The following is a 14,815-nucleotide window of genomic DNA, read 5'->3' on the forward strand; positions in this document are numbered from 1 at the left end:
CACTTCATATTTAGCCAGGTTAAACTCCATCTGCCATTTCTCCATCCATATCTGCAATTGATCTATATCCCATTGTACTCTTTGCCAGTCTTCTACACTATCCACAACACCACCACAATCTTTGAAATCTACAGCATATTGCAGGCTCTTCGGCCCACAACGTTATGCGACCATGTAACCTACCCTAGAAGCTGCCTAGAATTTCCCTACTGCATAGCCCTCTAGTTTTCTAACCTCCATCTAAGAGTCTCTTAAAAGACCCTATTGTATCCACCTCTACTATCTTCGCTGGCAGTGCATTCCACGCACCCACCACTTTCTGTGTGAAAAACTTACCCCTGACATCCTCCTTGTACTTACTTCCAAGCACCTTAAACCTATGCCCCCTCATGCTAGTCATTTGAGGCCTAGTGAAAAGCCTCCAGCTATCCACACGAACAATGCCTCTCATCATCTTTCAGCCTCTATCAGGCCACCTCTAATCCTCCATCGCTCCAAGGAGAAAAGGTCAAGTTCACTCAACCTATTCTCATGAGACATACTGTCCAATCCAAACAACATACTTGTAAATCCCCTCTGCACTCTCTCTATAGCATCCACATCCCTCCTGTAATGAAGTAACCAGAAATGAACACAGTACTCCAAGTGGGGTCCAACCAAGGTTTTGCACATGCAAACTTACTAACCTACCCTTCTATATTATCATCCAGGTTACCTATGTACATCACAAAAAACAGAGGTCCCAGTACAGATCCTGCAGAACACCATTAATGACAGACTAGAATAAGACCCTTTGACCACTACCCTCTCTTCTATGGGCAAACCAGTTCTGAATCCAAATGCCCAATTCACCATAGATCCCATGCACCTTAATCTTCTAGATAAGCCTCCCATGAGGGTCTTTGTCAAACAACTTACTAAAATCCACATGGACAACATCCTTCATCAATCATCTTGTCAAAACCTCAATGAAGTGCCCACACAAAGCCATGGTGATGCTTCCTTATTAGGCCATGATTTTTCAAATCATACTCCTCAGAATTCTCTCCAGTAACTTCCCTACCACTGGCATGAGACTCACCGGTATTTCCAGGATTATTCCTAGTACATTTCTTGAATAATGGAACAACATTAGCTATTCACCAGTCCTTCAGGACCTTGCCTGTGGCCTGAGAGGACATGAAGATATTGGTCAAGGCCCCAGCAATCTCTTCTCTTCCTTCTCTCAATAACCTGGGATATATCCCATCAGGCCCCAGGGACTTACCCATTTTTATACTCTTTAAGAAACTAAATATTATCTCCTCCTTTACCTCTAAATGCCCTACCCTTTCAATTCGCTCAGCACCTATCTTCCACATTTACTTTCTTGGTAAATAATGAGGTAAAGTACTCATTAAGGACCTCACCCGCATCCTCTGCATCCAAGAAAATGTTCCCCCCTTTATCCTTGGGAGGTCCTAACCTCTCCCTCGTCCTATCCTCTTATTCTTGTATAGTATACCTTTGGATTTTCTTTAATGCTACTTACCAAGAACTTTTCATGGCCTCTCCTTGCTTTTCTAATTCCCTTTTTGAGTTCTCTTCATTATAATCAAGTTTGATTCGTAAGCTTTACAATACCTTATTCTTCCTGACTAAATTCATTACCTCTCTCAACATGCAAGGTTCTCTTACTTTGCCATCCTTGTCCTTCCTTATTACTGGAACATACCTGTCCTGTGCTCTGTGCAGTTAGTCTTTAAACACACTACACATGTCAGATGTGGACTTGCCCAAAAGCAGCTGTTCCCAATTAACTATCCCTAGTTCCTGCTCAATTCTCTCGTAATTTGCCTTGCTCCAATTTAATAGTCTCCCACAAGGTCTATACTAATCCTTACTGCAGCTATCTTAAAACTTAAGATTTCTGGTTAGATTTTAAACAAGTTCAATTTCCCTCAATGATGCAAACAATAGGACCAACTTTATGACTGTGTACCAGAAGATACCCTTGGCGGTCAGCAAAAACTGACTCTTTCAGATCATAAGACAAATGAACTGGCTAACATTCATGTCTGCCTATCTTCCACTTATCCATTCAAGAGGGACCTACACATTATCTTTTATCTATTCAAATGCTACGCAACATTAAAAAAATTGCCTAACTGCAGGATTAAACAGCACTAATGTGAGCTGAGGTTCCTGGATGAATAGTGTCACATTTGTAGTTTCTGGACATCTGACCTAACCCATCCCAGGCATAGACAAAGAAGAAATCTGTAGATTTTGGAAATCCAACCAACACACACAAAATGCTGGAGGAACTCAGCATGCCAAGCAGCATCTATGGAAAAGATTACAGTTGACCTTTTATCAGGACCCGAGTTCCTGAGCTAAGTAACTAAAAGGAAAAATGTAGTCCTCCAGAGCTATCTTCTTTGAGTTAAACAATGGTGTAGGAGCCACATATCTGTTTTGTATCCAATGGAGCCAAATATCTATTTTCTGTCTATATTATATTTTATGGCATGTATATTATGGCAATCTGTCACATGGATTGGGCGTGGTAAAAGCAAATGAGCAGAGTTACATATTGATGCTTTGTCTTCATTTAGTTGTCTAGTGGAGAGGGGTTGAGGCAAGAGGAATGATATTATTTTAATGACCACTAATTAGGATGTTATTGGAATGCCTAGATATGCTAATTAGTTGTGCTAATATCATTAATGGGATGCTAATTAGATCGTTAATTGGGACTCTTGGACTGTTTAGTTACACTCTTTGAATGCCAATATCACTATTAGACTGCAAGTTAGACTGTTATATCTGAAACTTAACTTTGTTAGTTTTGGATATAATTTAACTTTTTTTTTGTTTAATTGCTCTTGATCATTTGTCTTTGCTGGTTTCACAATAAAGGATCAAATGCACTCTTTCAATTTGGAAAGTCATTATTTGGAAGCACCTCATACAATGTTTGTGTACCCTGAATTGTCTCTCAGAGGTTTTGGTTTGTTTTCAAGTACAAATGGGAATGTGCAGATTTTGGGGTGTGGCAATTGGTGACACCAGAAGCAGACCACATAAACAGTGGTGACCCCAGAAACAAGCATCTAGGACCTAAAACGTCATGAAGTCCATTTAAATCTTCCTTTCAAATCAAGCAAAGTATTACATGAGTAGCAGTGGATCCAAATTACCTAAGTATCAGCTGAACATGGGGTTGGAGCATCACGAGGTTGAATAAAAATAGGACCATAAGAAAAGGAGCCCATCAAGTCTACTCTAACATTCCATCATAGCTGATTTATTATCCCTTTCAGTCCCATTCTCTTGCCTTCTCCTCGTAATTTTTGATGCCCTTACTAATCATGAACTTATCAGCCACCACTTTAAATATACCCAATGACAGCCTCCACAGCTCTCTGTGGCAATGAATTCCACAGATTCACTATCTTTCTAAAGACAGTCCTTTCTCATCTCTGTTCTAAAGAACTGTTCTTCTATTCTGCGCTGTGTCCTCTGGTCTTAGAAACCTCCACTAAAGGAAATATGTTCTCCAAATAGGTTTCAGTGAGATTCACCTCATTCCTTTAGACTCCAGAAAGTAAAGGCCCAAAGCTATCAAATGGTCCTCATACATTAACCCTTTCATTCTTGGTATCATACTCATGAACCTCCTATGTAAATTCTCCAATGCCAGCACATCCTTTTTTAAATAACGGCCTAAAACTACTCACAATACTCCAAGAGCAGTCTGTCCAATGCCTTTTACAGCCTCAACATTATATCCTTGCTTTTATATTCTAGTGCACTTGAAACACATTGCGTTTATCTTCCTTACCACTGACTCAACTTGCAAGTTAGCTTTTAGGGAATCCTGCACAAGGCCTCCCAAGTCCCTTTATCACTAATTTCTGAATTTGGTCCTTATTTAGAAAATAGTTCACACCTTTATTTCTTCTACAAAAATGCATGACCACACACTTCCCTACACTGTATGCCATCTGCCACTTCTTTGCCCATTCTATCTAAATCCTTCTGCAAATTCTGTACTTTCTCAACCTCATACGCAAAGTCATCAGATAGAAAACCAGAATTAGGCCACAAGGCCCATTAAGTCTGCTCTACCATTCAATCACAACTGATATCTCTATTTTAGGGAAGAGTCAATCACTTACAGTTGGAAAAGTTCTGTACTGCACTATTTATTGTTGACCAGATGGGAACTTTGGGCCTGGCCTCCCATCAGAAGATGTAACTGGAAGCATTTCAGAAGAAAAAGCATACTCCTAGTAGAGCACAACTGGTGAGATGAGTCTAGGTGGTTTGCCAGATACTGGATGATAACCCACAATGTTCTGCAGCATAAATCTGGTGCTTTAAATCTTAAAACCAATGCAGAAGAACACAAATGGAGACCAACATGATAACTGCTACTGTTGGCCCTTCTTATCAATAATCAAGAATACATATACCAATGAATTCTAGCACAAAAAAATCTAAAAGAAACACCCAGCCACACAAAATAATGTCTTGAACTGAGCAGCAAGGACCCATCATTTTAAGAACATACACATCAGCTAAAATCATGCAAACATAAAATGTAAATAGCTGTGTATAATTTTGGAAAGAAAGGCCAGGACTGAGTTGCTATGTTTAAAATGCTGAGAAAACTGGAATACAAGCTCTGGGAACAACCTTATACATGGCAACCGACAGGCAAGAAATATTTTTGCGGCAGTCATGCCACTTTAATATTATTATTGTGCTATTAAGAATGAAATTGGTAAAAGTATAAAGATATGAACATGTGTTCTGATTTTTCTGATTACTGGAAGGAAACAAGTTTTCCAACTATTACTTAAGCTTGTAAAAGCAAGAAATTTGGGGGTACATTGATAATTTAAAAGAAAACACAGCTTAGAAACAAAGATTTATGTTCACCAAAAAAAGAACAGCTATCTGGGGTTCTTAATAGTATCACGAATGCTACTGAAATCTAACCTCTCCTTTCAGTTTCACAGAAAACAGGCAGGGTCTGAACTGGTTCAACCAGAATACACTTGGAGAAGCTGTTCTTGAGCTCCAGTTGAACATTGTGGCAAATGTGCTTTACCCAGTAGACATGGGTAATAAAGTTTGACATCTGTCTAAACATTTCTAATTCTATTTCAACGATTCAGAGAGTATTTATCATCAAGGTATGTATGCAGTTTACAACCCAGAAATTTGTCTTCCCCACAGATAGTCACAAAACAAAGAACCAGGAAACCAACCCGTTCAAAGAATAACATCAACATCAAACCCTTTCCCCCACCCCCACGCGCAAAACAAAACTGCACAAATGGCACCAAAATGAAATGAGCAAAAACACCGAATAGAAAGCACAAAATCAAAAAGCATATTTAAGTTCAGTTCAGTGTTCATTATCTGCAGTCTGTCCCAATTCAAAAATCACTCAGAAGTAGTAACAAAAAAAGGAGTGAACAGAATTAGAACTAGAAACTAGAACACATCATCATAAACCTGAATTGAAGTCCAAATCTACAATCAGTGTCGCTTAACCCTTGCTCTGGCCCCATTCACTGACAAAGGGCAAGAGACCGCCACAAAGTATTGTTTTTTCAGAAATGACCTTAACTGCTCTTTACTAGATTGATTACAGATTCAATTACTGATTGCCACTTAAGATCTAATTTGCATTTCTTATACCTATCTAACTTCCATTTCACAATCACTGTAATTTAAATTCAAGATTATATTATTTTTCAGATCACCTTCATTAGTTAAACTGAAATATTTTCAAATGAGCAGGATTTTGCTTTGATTATGATCATCAATATTGTCATGAAATTTTCCCTTCAGACCTATTTTTAGTGTTCACTTTAAACAACATTCCTCAATTTAAGTGCAGTGTTATTTTGAAAGACAATATTGCCTAACAAAAAGGCAACTCATTACTAAATTAATGCTATCCTGCATTGTTTGATAGAAATTTAGGATTACAACAACAGAATTCCTACCAATCCTTTGACAACTTGTTGAGCTAAAATACCAAGTGATCAGCTAAATATGCCATCACAAAAGTAACAGAAATAATGTCACCTGTCCCATCCAACCAATTTTTCTCCTAATGGCCTCCAATTCTCTCCCCAATCACTACAGAAGCAGGGAAGAGGAACAGGTTGCTCTTCACACATTTTAGAAGATGTTCATATTAATAAATATCCACTCATACATGATGCATGTGTACACCAGCACTACTCAATTGTTGTCATCAAATAAATATTTTTCTCAGGGATTGAAAAACCACTGAGCTTGCTACTTGATGATTGGGTTATGAAATCTCAGTTCTTCAGTACTTTTAAAGGCACTACTGATGCAAAATAGATGGTTCATTTGTGCTGAGCTGTTATTCTATTAATAAACATTGTTTAATGCATTAATTGTTAATTCTTGAGCTGCCAACAGGCTAAGGTAAATTCCAATTGCTCTGGGCCAATTGGTTTAATTATCAACTTACAATGCAAAAGACATATTCCAATTATAAATCTAATTAAACAAAGGTAATTACTGTATTTTCCTTCAAAAGGCTATCAACCTGCAATTCCCATTTTCAAGTTAAGGCAAGACAAGGGTGGGGAAAAAAAAAGGTCAGTCTCAGTGCCGCTGGATACATCCTACAATTTTCTTTTATTTTTCCTCCAATATAAATTTAAGACAATGCCAAGAAGACTTAAATACATCTTTTCATTAGATAAACATTTTAAAAAACAAATCAATTTCTACTAATCCAAAGAAGACAATGCTACAGATGGTGTATTTTTCATTTTTGGCATCCTGTGTTAGGTTAAAAGAAAAATACTAATATTTCCAGGTTAATGTGGAAGTCCTCCTACCAGTCCATATGCCTGGACTTGCATCTCCTTTTCTAATGGCATTCAAAATTATACCACAAATTAGTGTAATTTAGCATTAGTCCCTAGTGCAGCTCAGAAACTGATCAACTATTTCACACAGAAATATTTCACACTTATAGCTAAAAAAAATCTGTACCTCTTCATTCTGGAGTGGATTTACATTTGTGCCAGAGGTGAAAAGCAGATGGCTGATCACCTGCACTGACATGTTCCTAATTCTGGTATTAAACCCATTTGTATTACTTCATATTAACACAAAGTTTTTCTCTTCTCTCGACCAGAAATAAATGGCATTGCTAGGAACATGCTGCTGGCAGGTGAGAGTAGCTTTCTATCTCAATCCAGGCACATCCTGGCTCAAGACATTAGATAAGAAGACAGGCTTGCACTGGAAGTTAATAAATGCAACAGAAAAACCTTGCTAGGTATATGACACATTCAATATCTTATTATCATTCAATGTTCTGTGGATATCATATATTTGTTTGTTAGTCAAAAACAAATATAAAAGCTTAGTGTATAGTCGATCACTAATGCAGTCCAATTTAACTAATAGAAGATCTACAGAAATCCAAGCAGGACACAGAGCAAGAAATGACACTCCAATTGTGCCATGGGCACAGAATTGTTTAAATGGAATAAAACACTAGATTTCAAGAACATGAAGACATGGCAAACCTACTGCATTACATAATGAGAGCGGAGTTTACTTTTACTGACTTTCTACTGAATACATCCATCTCAATATTTGTTTTCTAAATAAGTATTGTACTGATAATCTAAATTACTTCCAAGGATATCCATGTAAATATGAAAACCTCAAACCTCCTGAAACAACTTCTTTGCTGTCATCTTCACTGATTTCCAATGTTGAACTCCCCTCAAAGGAGCAATTTGTCATTCTGCAAAACACTGGTTCTGAACGTGCACTATTCAGCGACTCCACCTCATTTACATGGAAAGGAATAAGTTAACTTCCAGATAATTTCCACTTCTAACTGAATTGAATCTATTATCGAATTGGTAACTTCAATGTGCTTAAGACATGCTGAATGTTAAATTCTGTGTATTTGCTACATGCATTTGTAAACATTGAAAGATTAACAATTTTCATAGCAGCTGGTGGGGGGGGGGGGGGAGATAATTCATTAGTAGTCCAAATATTTCTGAAAGCAGGACCTACCATTTTTTGGGGGAAGGTTCTAGGTTCCATAGGGTCTTACCAATCAGGAGCTGACTTTGGGAAGCAAGATGCCTTGAAAGTGCAGGCATGGAAGAAGTGAGCATGGGTTGAACAAGCTGGATACACGTATTAGACAAATTCTTGCAACAAATTGCTTCACCTTCAAATGAAGTTTTATGTCCTGGAAATCAGAACGGGGTTACGGAAGTAATACCAATGTTCATGGTCCCTTTTCTTTTGATTAGGTACATTTTGCACTACATTCTGTTTAAGCTGACAGTTCAACAGAACATTTTCCAATTTTGGAATTTGGTACATTTTGTTTTAGTTTGAGGATGAGGGTCCTCCAATGAAAGTAAATTCTAAACATAATTCCACAAGAGTTCATCATTTTAACACATCTGGATCTGTAAACTGGTCAGGCAAATAAATGCCTTGTTCACGACTTTAATACTAAAGAGTACATATGCTATTCTTAATTTGTTTAAGCTATACAATGCAAGTCTAAAAAGTTTAAAAATATATAGATTTTGAACTACAGTGTAATTTACATGCATTCATGTAGACATCCTGGATAACTGCACTCTAATTAACTACAACAATGGCATGCTGTGATCTACCAGAAACATAATCACCTTTATGAAGTCCCTTCCAGATTTTATTTTCCATTCTGATTCATATACATTTAAATAGGTTCCTGGACCTAAAACAAAGAAAATATATAATCAGCAAACTGATGACCAGACACTTAAAACCAGTTGTAAATAACAGTTATGCCACCAACTACAAAAATATCATTATATTGAACAAACTGGACAGAGAGAGAGCACAGGAGCTCCAGTATATTTACACATTTGGAAAAATATCAAGGATGAAGTTGTCTGTTTCACTGGCATCACATTCACTTCACGTTTGGTGTTGCCTTAACCTTTATGCTGTATGTACATATATGTGATTAACTGCAGTAACTAACCAATATCACATCTATAATTAAGCTCATAACTAGAAGGAGAAGGGCAGTGGGCATGTGGGAATACCAAGACCTCCAAATTTCCTTCTAAAGCACACATCATCCTGATGAGGAAACATGTTGCCATTTTTCAACATTAGTAGCTCCAAATTTTGAACATTCCACCTGCCATTGTGGAAATAGCCATACTGATAAATGGTTGTTCAAAGTGTTGGCTCACCATAAATAATTATTTACCTTGCTAACAAAAGCCACATTTCTGAATAAATAAGTGACTTTGTTTCTTCCTGCCTTCCTAGCTTAGGCTGCATTAACATCTCACAACACTTTTGCAACTCAATTTCATCATCTTCTCTTTCCTCTCCATAGATGCACCAGTTTAGGCCACCCCCAGGTTATGAACATCTAACTTATGGACACAAATACAAGTGGCCCCTGGTTTCGAATGTTCGCTTTACGACAGCTCACTGTTAGGAAAGACCTATATTAGTTATCTGTTTTCACTAGCCAATGTCTTCACTTTTATGAAAAAAAAGCAGCCAAGCTCCTTCCCCGGAACTGCAATCTAGCTTAAACACTTGTCTGTGAGCATCTGTGTTTTATTTCAATTTGCTTTGTACATCCATTAACAAGATGAGTTCTAAGGCATTGGAAAAGCCTAAAAGAGCTCGTAAGGGTGTTATACTTAGCGTAAAACTAGACATAATTAAGCGTTTCGAACGTGGTGAACGAAGTAAGGACATTGTCCGCACGTTGAACTTGCTGGCATCCACCATTCACACTATTTACACGCAGAGAGAAAGAATCTTGAAAGCTGCTGATGTTACTGTTGGTTCTGCTCATAGCAAAGTGGTCTCTTTTAGTCGGCATCCAATAATGGATAAAATGGAAAGTCTACTGCTTGAGTGGATTGATGGGTGTACAAAGCATGGTGTTCCATTAAATTATCTTATACTTAAGGAGAAATCAGTCTTTTTAATAAACTGAAACAGAAAGCACTGGACAATGGTGATGGAAGTGTTGTGGAAGTGGAATTTAAACGTAGTCACGGGTGGTTTGATCAGCGTCTGAGGCAAGAGCAGCTTCACAGTTTAACGTTCACTGGAGAGAGTGCTTCGGCTGATACTGAAGCTGCCGAAAAGTTCCCAGCAGAACTGAATAATTACAGAAGGTGGTTATTCATATGAGCAAGTGTTTAACTGTGACAAAACTGTAATTTATTGGAAAAAATTGCTGACACCCCAGTCCCCTGTACCTCCCACCAGCCCAACCTCTGACGACTCAGCCTAACACACCATCATCAGCATGTTCGCTGTCTTCCCGATTCCGGTAAGTGAAACTACACTGTACATACATTATTTCTACCTTATATAGGCTGTGTAATTTTATGTGTTATTTGGTATGATTTGGTAGTTTAAAGGTTACTGGAGAGAGTGCTTCCACTGAGAGCGCTTGCGTGAGATTTTCGCTACACTAGACAGTGCTGCGATGATTGGAGAAAAGTATTTCTACTTTATATAGGCTGTGTATTTATCATATCATTCCTGCTTTTACTATACATTACTGTTATTTTAGGTTTTATGTGTTATTTGACATGATTTTGTTGGTTATTTTTTGGGTCTGGGAAAGCTCACAAATTTTTCCCATATAAATAAATGGTAATTGCTTATTCACTTTACGACATTTTGGCTTACAAACCATTTCATAGGAACGCTCTACCTTCAGATAGTGGAGGAAACCTGTACATATGAATAAAGTCCCATAGTATTAAATTCAGAAGTACAATGTACATATAAACATTCACTCCTACAAAACTGCAGAATTAGTTTCTTCTCTCTTTTCACTTATAATAATTGCTATTTCTTATAAGTCATTCATCACAATACTGTGGAGTATGGTTAAAATATTAAGTGACTTGTGTGTATTTTCTGCCGTGGACAAAACTGACTTAAAGGTATCTGTAAAACAGAACCTGTTACCCAGGGATGGCCTGAAATGAATTGCCAACAACATAATTCTGAGAGAATGTTGTGTGTCTACTTAGTGCTGAGGTACACAGCATTCTAGCCAGCATTGTGAACAAGGCAGTGTAGAGAATAAGCAATTCTCACTTCACATGTTGACAGAGTTCCTGGATCCAAGAATTACATTAATCACTTTCTGTGAGATATGATGGAAGCTGCACAATCCCTTTCTATTTGGCTGCAAATTAGTGCTCATTGACCACTGAGCTGGTCACCACAGCAAAGTCTCCAAACTGAGGAAGTTGTGCAGCCACAAGAAAAAGGTAGAGGAGGGGAGAAGACAGCAGCCAAAGATACAAAATACAAAGAATGTATAAATTATACAACCTTGAGATTTGTCTGCTTACAGGCAGTCACAAAGCAAGAAACACGAAAGAACCCAATTTAAAAAAAAGACCAACCCCCAATGCACAAAGTAAGGGGGGGGGGAGCATAAATCTCGCCAACAAGAGAAGCGAGTAACAGCATTTCAAACTAAATTGAGTCCTTAGATCCGAATCCCTGGAGTAGGCCCAAAGCCTCAATATCAGTTCACATTAGTGAGCCAAATTGCTGCAAATCTTGCAGACCTGAAGCATAGCAGATGGGGGCAGTCTCAGCACCAAGGAGAGATAAATGAACATCACTGGACAGCGAGCAAAATCGGCCCAACTCTCACCTCCGATCACAACACCTGGCCTTTCCGGTCTACCTAGACTGGTACTTAAATTGTCCGAACAGTGGATCATACTTCACATTAAGACCTGGGACCTGGCCTAGACCATGCTACGCAGTGATTCACTCTGGGTCTAGATTATGTCGCCCAGGCTGAAGCCCTTCTCAACTTTTCCATATCCGCTCGGCGCTTAAGAGCAATCCAACCTCACACCTGGGTTAGCTGGACAAGCATCAAAACTCCTCTTCCTTTACTCATCCTCTCCAGATCACTCACTCCATCTGCTTCGACTTTGTAAAGCACCAGCACTGCTCATCTCTCAAATTCATTTCTCTTTCACTCACCTCTTCATTGTTTGCAGTAATAGTTTACTACAATTTACTTCAGAAAAGGTGTTGTTAGTAATGTTTTTAGTCAAACTTCTCGCCTTTCAAACTGCCAGTAAGCTGTCACACACATTCAGTAGCGCCATCTTAAACCAAACAATCATCTTAAATGTCACAATGAAAATGAGGATGCAGTCATTGGTAACATTTTATAAAGGCAGTCCATTATCTGCATTGAAAGCTCATGGTACCCAGGGATGCCATGTTTGGAGCTGCTAGATCTCCCCTAAATATATCCCATTTAAAATGGTAACAGTGCCACAGTGGCGAGTGTTCACGGTATGCAAAATCAACTTTATTCCACAGCTAAGAACAGTGATAGCTACCAAAAAGCATGAATCATCTGCAACAGATGACCTGGAATGCGTGTTGTTTTACTCATCACCTGATTGGAGCATAATCAAGGCATTAAGTTATTCAGAACTTTGGGTATTTGGTGCAATTACTGAGTGCCAGTGAAGGGCAGGCATCTGCACACGAGGCCTCAAGCACAGCAGCTTCCAGCAGTTGGGAGGGTAGTCTAGCAAAATAGCCTGAAATGTGCACTGAGAATGGGGTATATCCTTTTGAGTGTTTAGATTTTAGGACGATAAGTACTCTCGTGGAGTGGGACAGTGGTATAGTGGTTAGCACAATGCTTTACTGTGCCAGTGATCAGCGAGTGGAGTTCAATTCAAGTCACAATCTGTTTGTATGTTCTCCTTGTGACCACATGGATTTCCTTCAGGTGTTTCATTTCCTCCCTCATTCCAAAGACACATGGGTTAGCATTAGGGTTAGAGATATTAAATGTGGGCATGCTAAATTGTTGGAGGAGGAGTGGTGATACTTGTAGGGTGTCTCCAGCATATCCTTGGACTGTTGGTTGTTGATACAAATGATGCATTTTCATGTATGTTTTGATGCTTTGATATATAGTTTTTATCTTTTGTATCAGCACTCAGCAGGATACTATCATACACATTTAGTGCAGCATTTTTAAACTCTGTTTTTTTTTTAACAAAAAAGTCTTTGAAGCCTGATGCTTTTGACTATGCATCTCTTGTCTATTCCTGAAAGTAATCTTTCAAGAAGTAATAGATTTATTCATCATGGGTAAAGCCCTCCTTGTCATTGAGCAACACATGTACATTGTCACAGGAGAGTAGCATCATCATCACGGACACCTGCCACACCTGACACTCTTCTCACTGCTGCCAACAGGAAGAAGGTACAGGTGTCTCAGGACTCACACCACAAGGTTCAGGAACAGTTAATGCTCGTCAACCATCAAACTCCTGAATCAGAGGGCAATAAATTCACTCAAATTCACTTGCCATCACTGAACTGTTCCCACACCTATGGACTCACTTTCAAAGTCTCTTCATCTCATGTTCTCACCATTTATTGCTTGTTTGTTTGTTAGTCTTTCTTTCCTCTTGTATTTACACAGTTTGTTGTCCTTTACACAATGGTTGTCCGTTCTGATGGTGCAGTCTTTCATTGATTCTATTATGATTACAGGATTTATTGTATATGCCTGCGAGAAAATGATTCTTAGGGTTGTATATGGTGACATCTATGTACTTTGACAATAAATTTACCTTGCATTTTGAACTTTATTTACTTAGAGATAAAGTGCAGAACAGACCCTTCAGGGCAATAAGCCACACCGCTCAGCAACACACTTATTTAACCCTCGCCTAATCACAGAATAATTTACAATAAGCAATTAACCTACTAATCAGTATATCTTTGGACCTTGGGAGGAAACCCGAGCACCTACAGGAAGGTCACATGCCCACGGAAGAACATACAAATTTTCCTACAGAGGACGATGGAATTGAACCCTGAACTCCGACGTCCCAAGCTGTAATAGCAGCACACTAACTGCTACACTGCTATGGTACTGAAGTGGATCTGTATGACTAGAAAATTGCAAAGTCACACTACTCTAAGAAGAGAGGAGGCAAAAAAAAAGTAAATTGTAGACCAGTTAGCCTGACCTCAGTGGCTAGGAAGATATTAAGAGTCCATTATTAACGATGAGGTTTTGGAATACTTGGAGTTACATGTTAAAATAGGTTCCTTCAGGGGAAATTATGCCTCACAAATCTGTTGGAATTGAGGAAATAATAGGCAGGGTAGACAAGGGAGAGTTAACGGATATTGTTTATTTGGATTTTCAGGCCTTTGACAAGGTGCTGCATATGAAGCTGTTTAACAAGTTAAAAGTCCATGGTGTTACAGAAAAGACATTAGCAAGGATAGAGAATTGGCTAACTTAACTTAGAGATAAATAGTGGGAATAAAGAGGGCCTTTTCTGGTTAGCTGCTGGTGACTAGTGGTGTTCAGCAGTGGTCAATGTTAGGACTGCTTTATTCACATTATATGCCATAGATGGAATTGATAACTTCCTTTGTGGCCAAGTTTGTGCACGATATGAAGATAGGTGGAAGGAAAGGTAGTCTGCAGAAGGACTTAGACTAATTAGAAGAATGGACAAAGAAATAGCAGATGGAATATAGTGTAGAGAAGTGTATGGTCATGCACTTTGGTAAGAGGAATAAAAGGCAGGGACTATTTTCTAAATGTGGAAAAAAATTCTGAAGTAAGACAGTTAAAGGGATTTGGCAGTCCTTGTACAAGATTCCCTAAAGTTAATGCAGGTTGAGTCGGTGGTATTGTGAGCTGTTTTAGGCCCCTTATCTA

General features: G+C 38.5%; 1 protein-coding gene across 5 annotated transcripts in view; it reads right to left on the reverse strand.

Annotated features, from left to right (window-relative positions):
- Nucleotides 1–14,815, reverse strand: part of LOC132395769 (AT-rich interactive domain-containing protein 2-like) — a 334,560-nt gene that overhangs the window by 117,154 nt on the left and 202,591 nt on the right. For 3 of the 5 annotated variants that reach the window (XM_059972775.1, XM_059972773.1, XM_059972776.1), the window contains one exon: nt 8,724–8,791. The exons of 1 other annotated variant lie outside the window; for it this stretch is intronic. In XM_059972775.1, coding sequence (XP_059828758.1) covers nt 8,724–8,791 — 68 coding nt within the window. Of the gene's footprint in view, nt 1–8,088; nt 8,134–8,723; nt 8,792–14,815 lie in introns of those variants that run through there. One more of the 5 variants, XM_059972777.1, reaches the window with a different exon arrangement.

Source organism: Hypanus sabinus, chromosome 6 (assembly GCF_030144855.1).
Source record: "Hypanus sabinus isolate sHypSab1 chromosome 6, sHypSab1.hap1, whole genome shotgun sequence".
In the NCBI taxonomy this organism is placed as follows: Eukaryota; Metazoa; Chordata; class Chondrichthyes; order Myliobatiformes; family Dasyatidae; genus Hypanus; species Hypanus sabinus.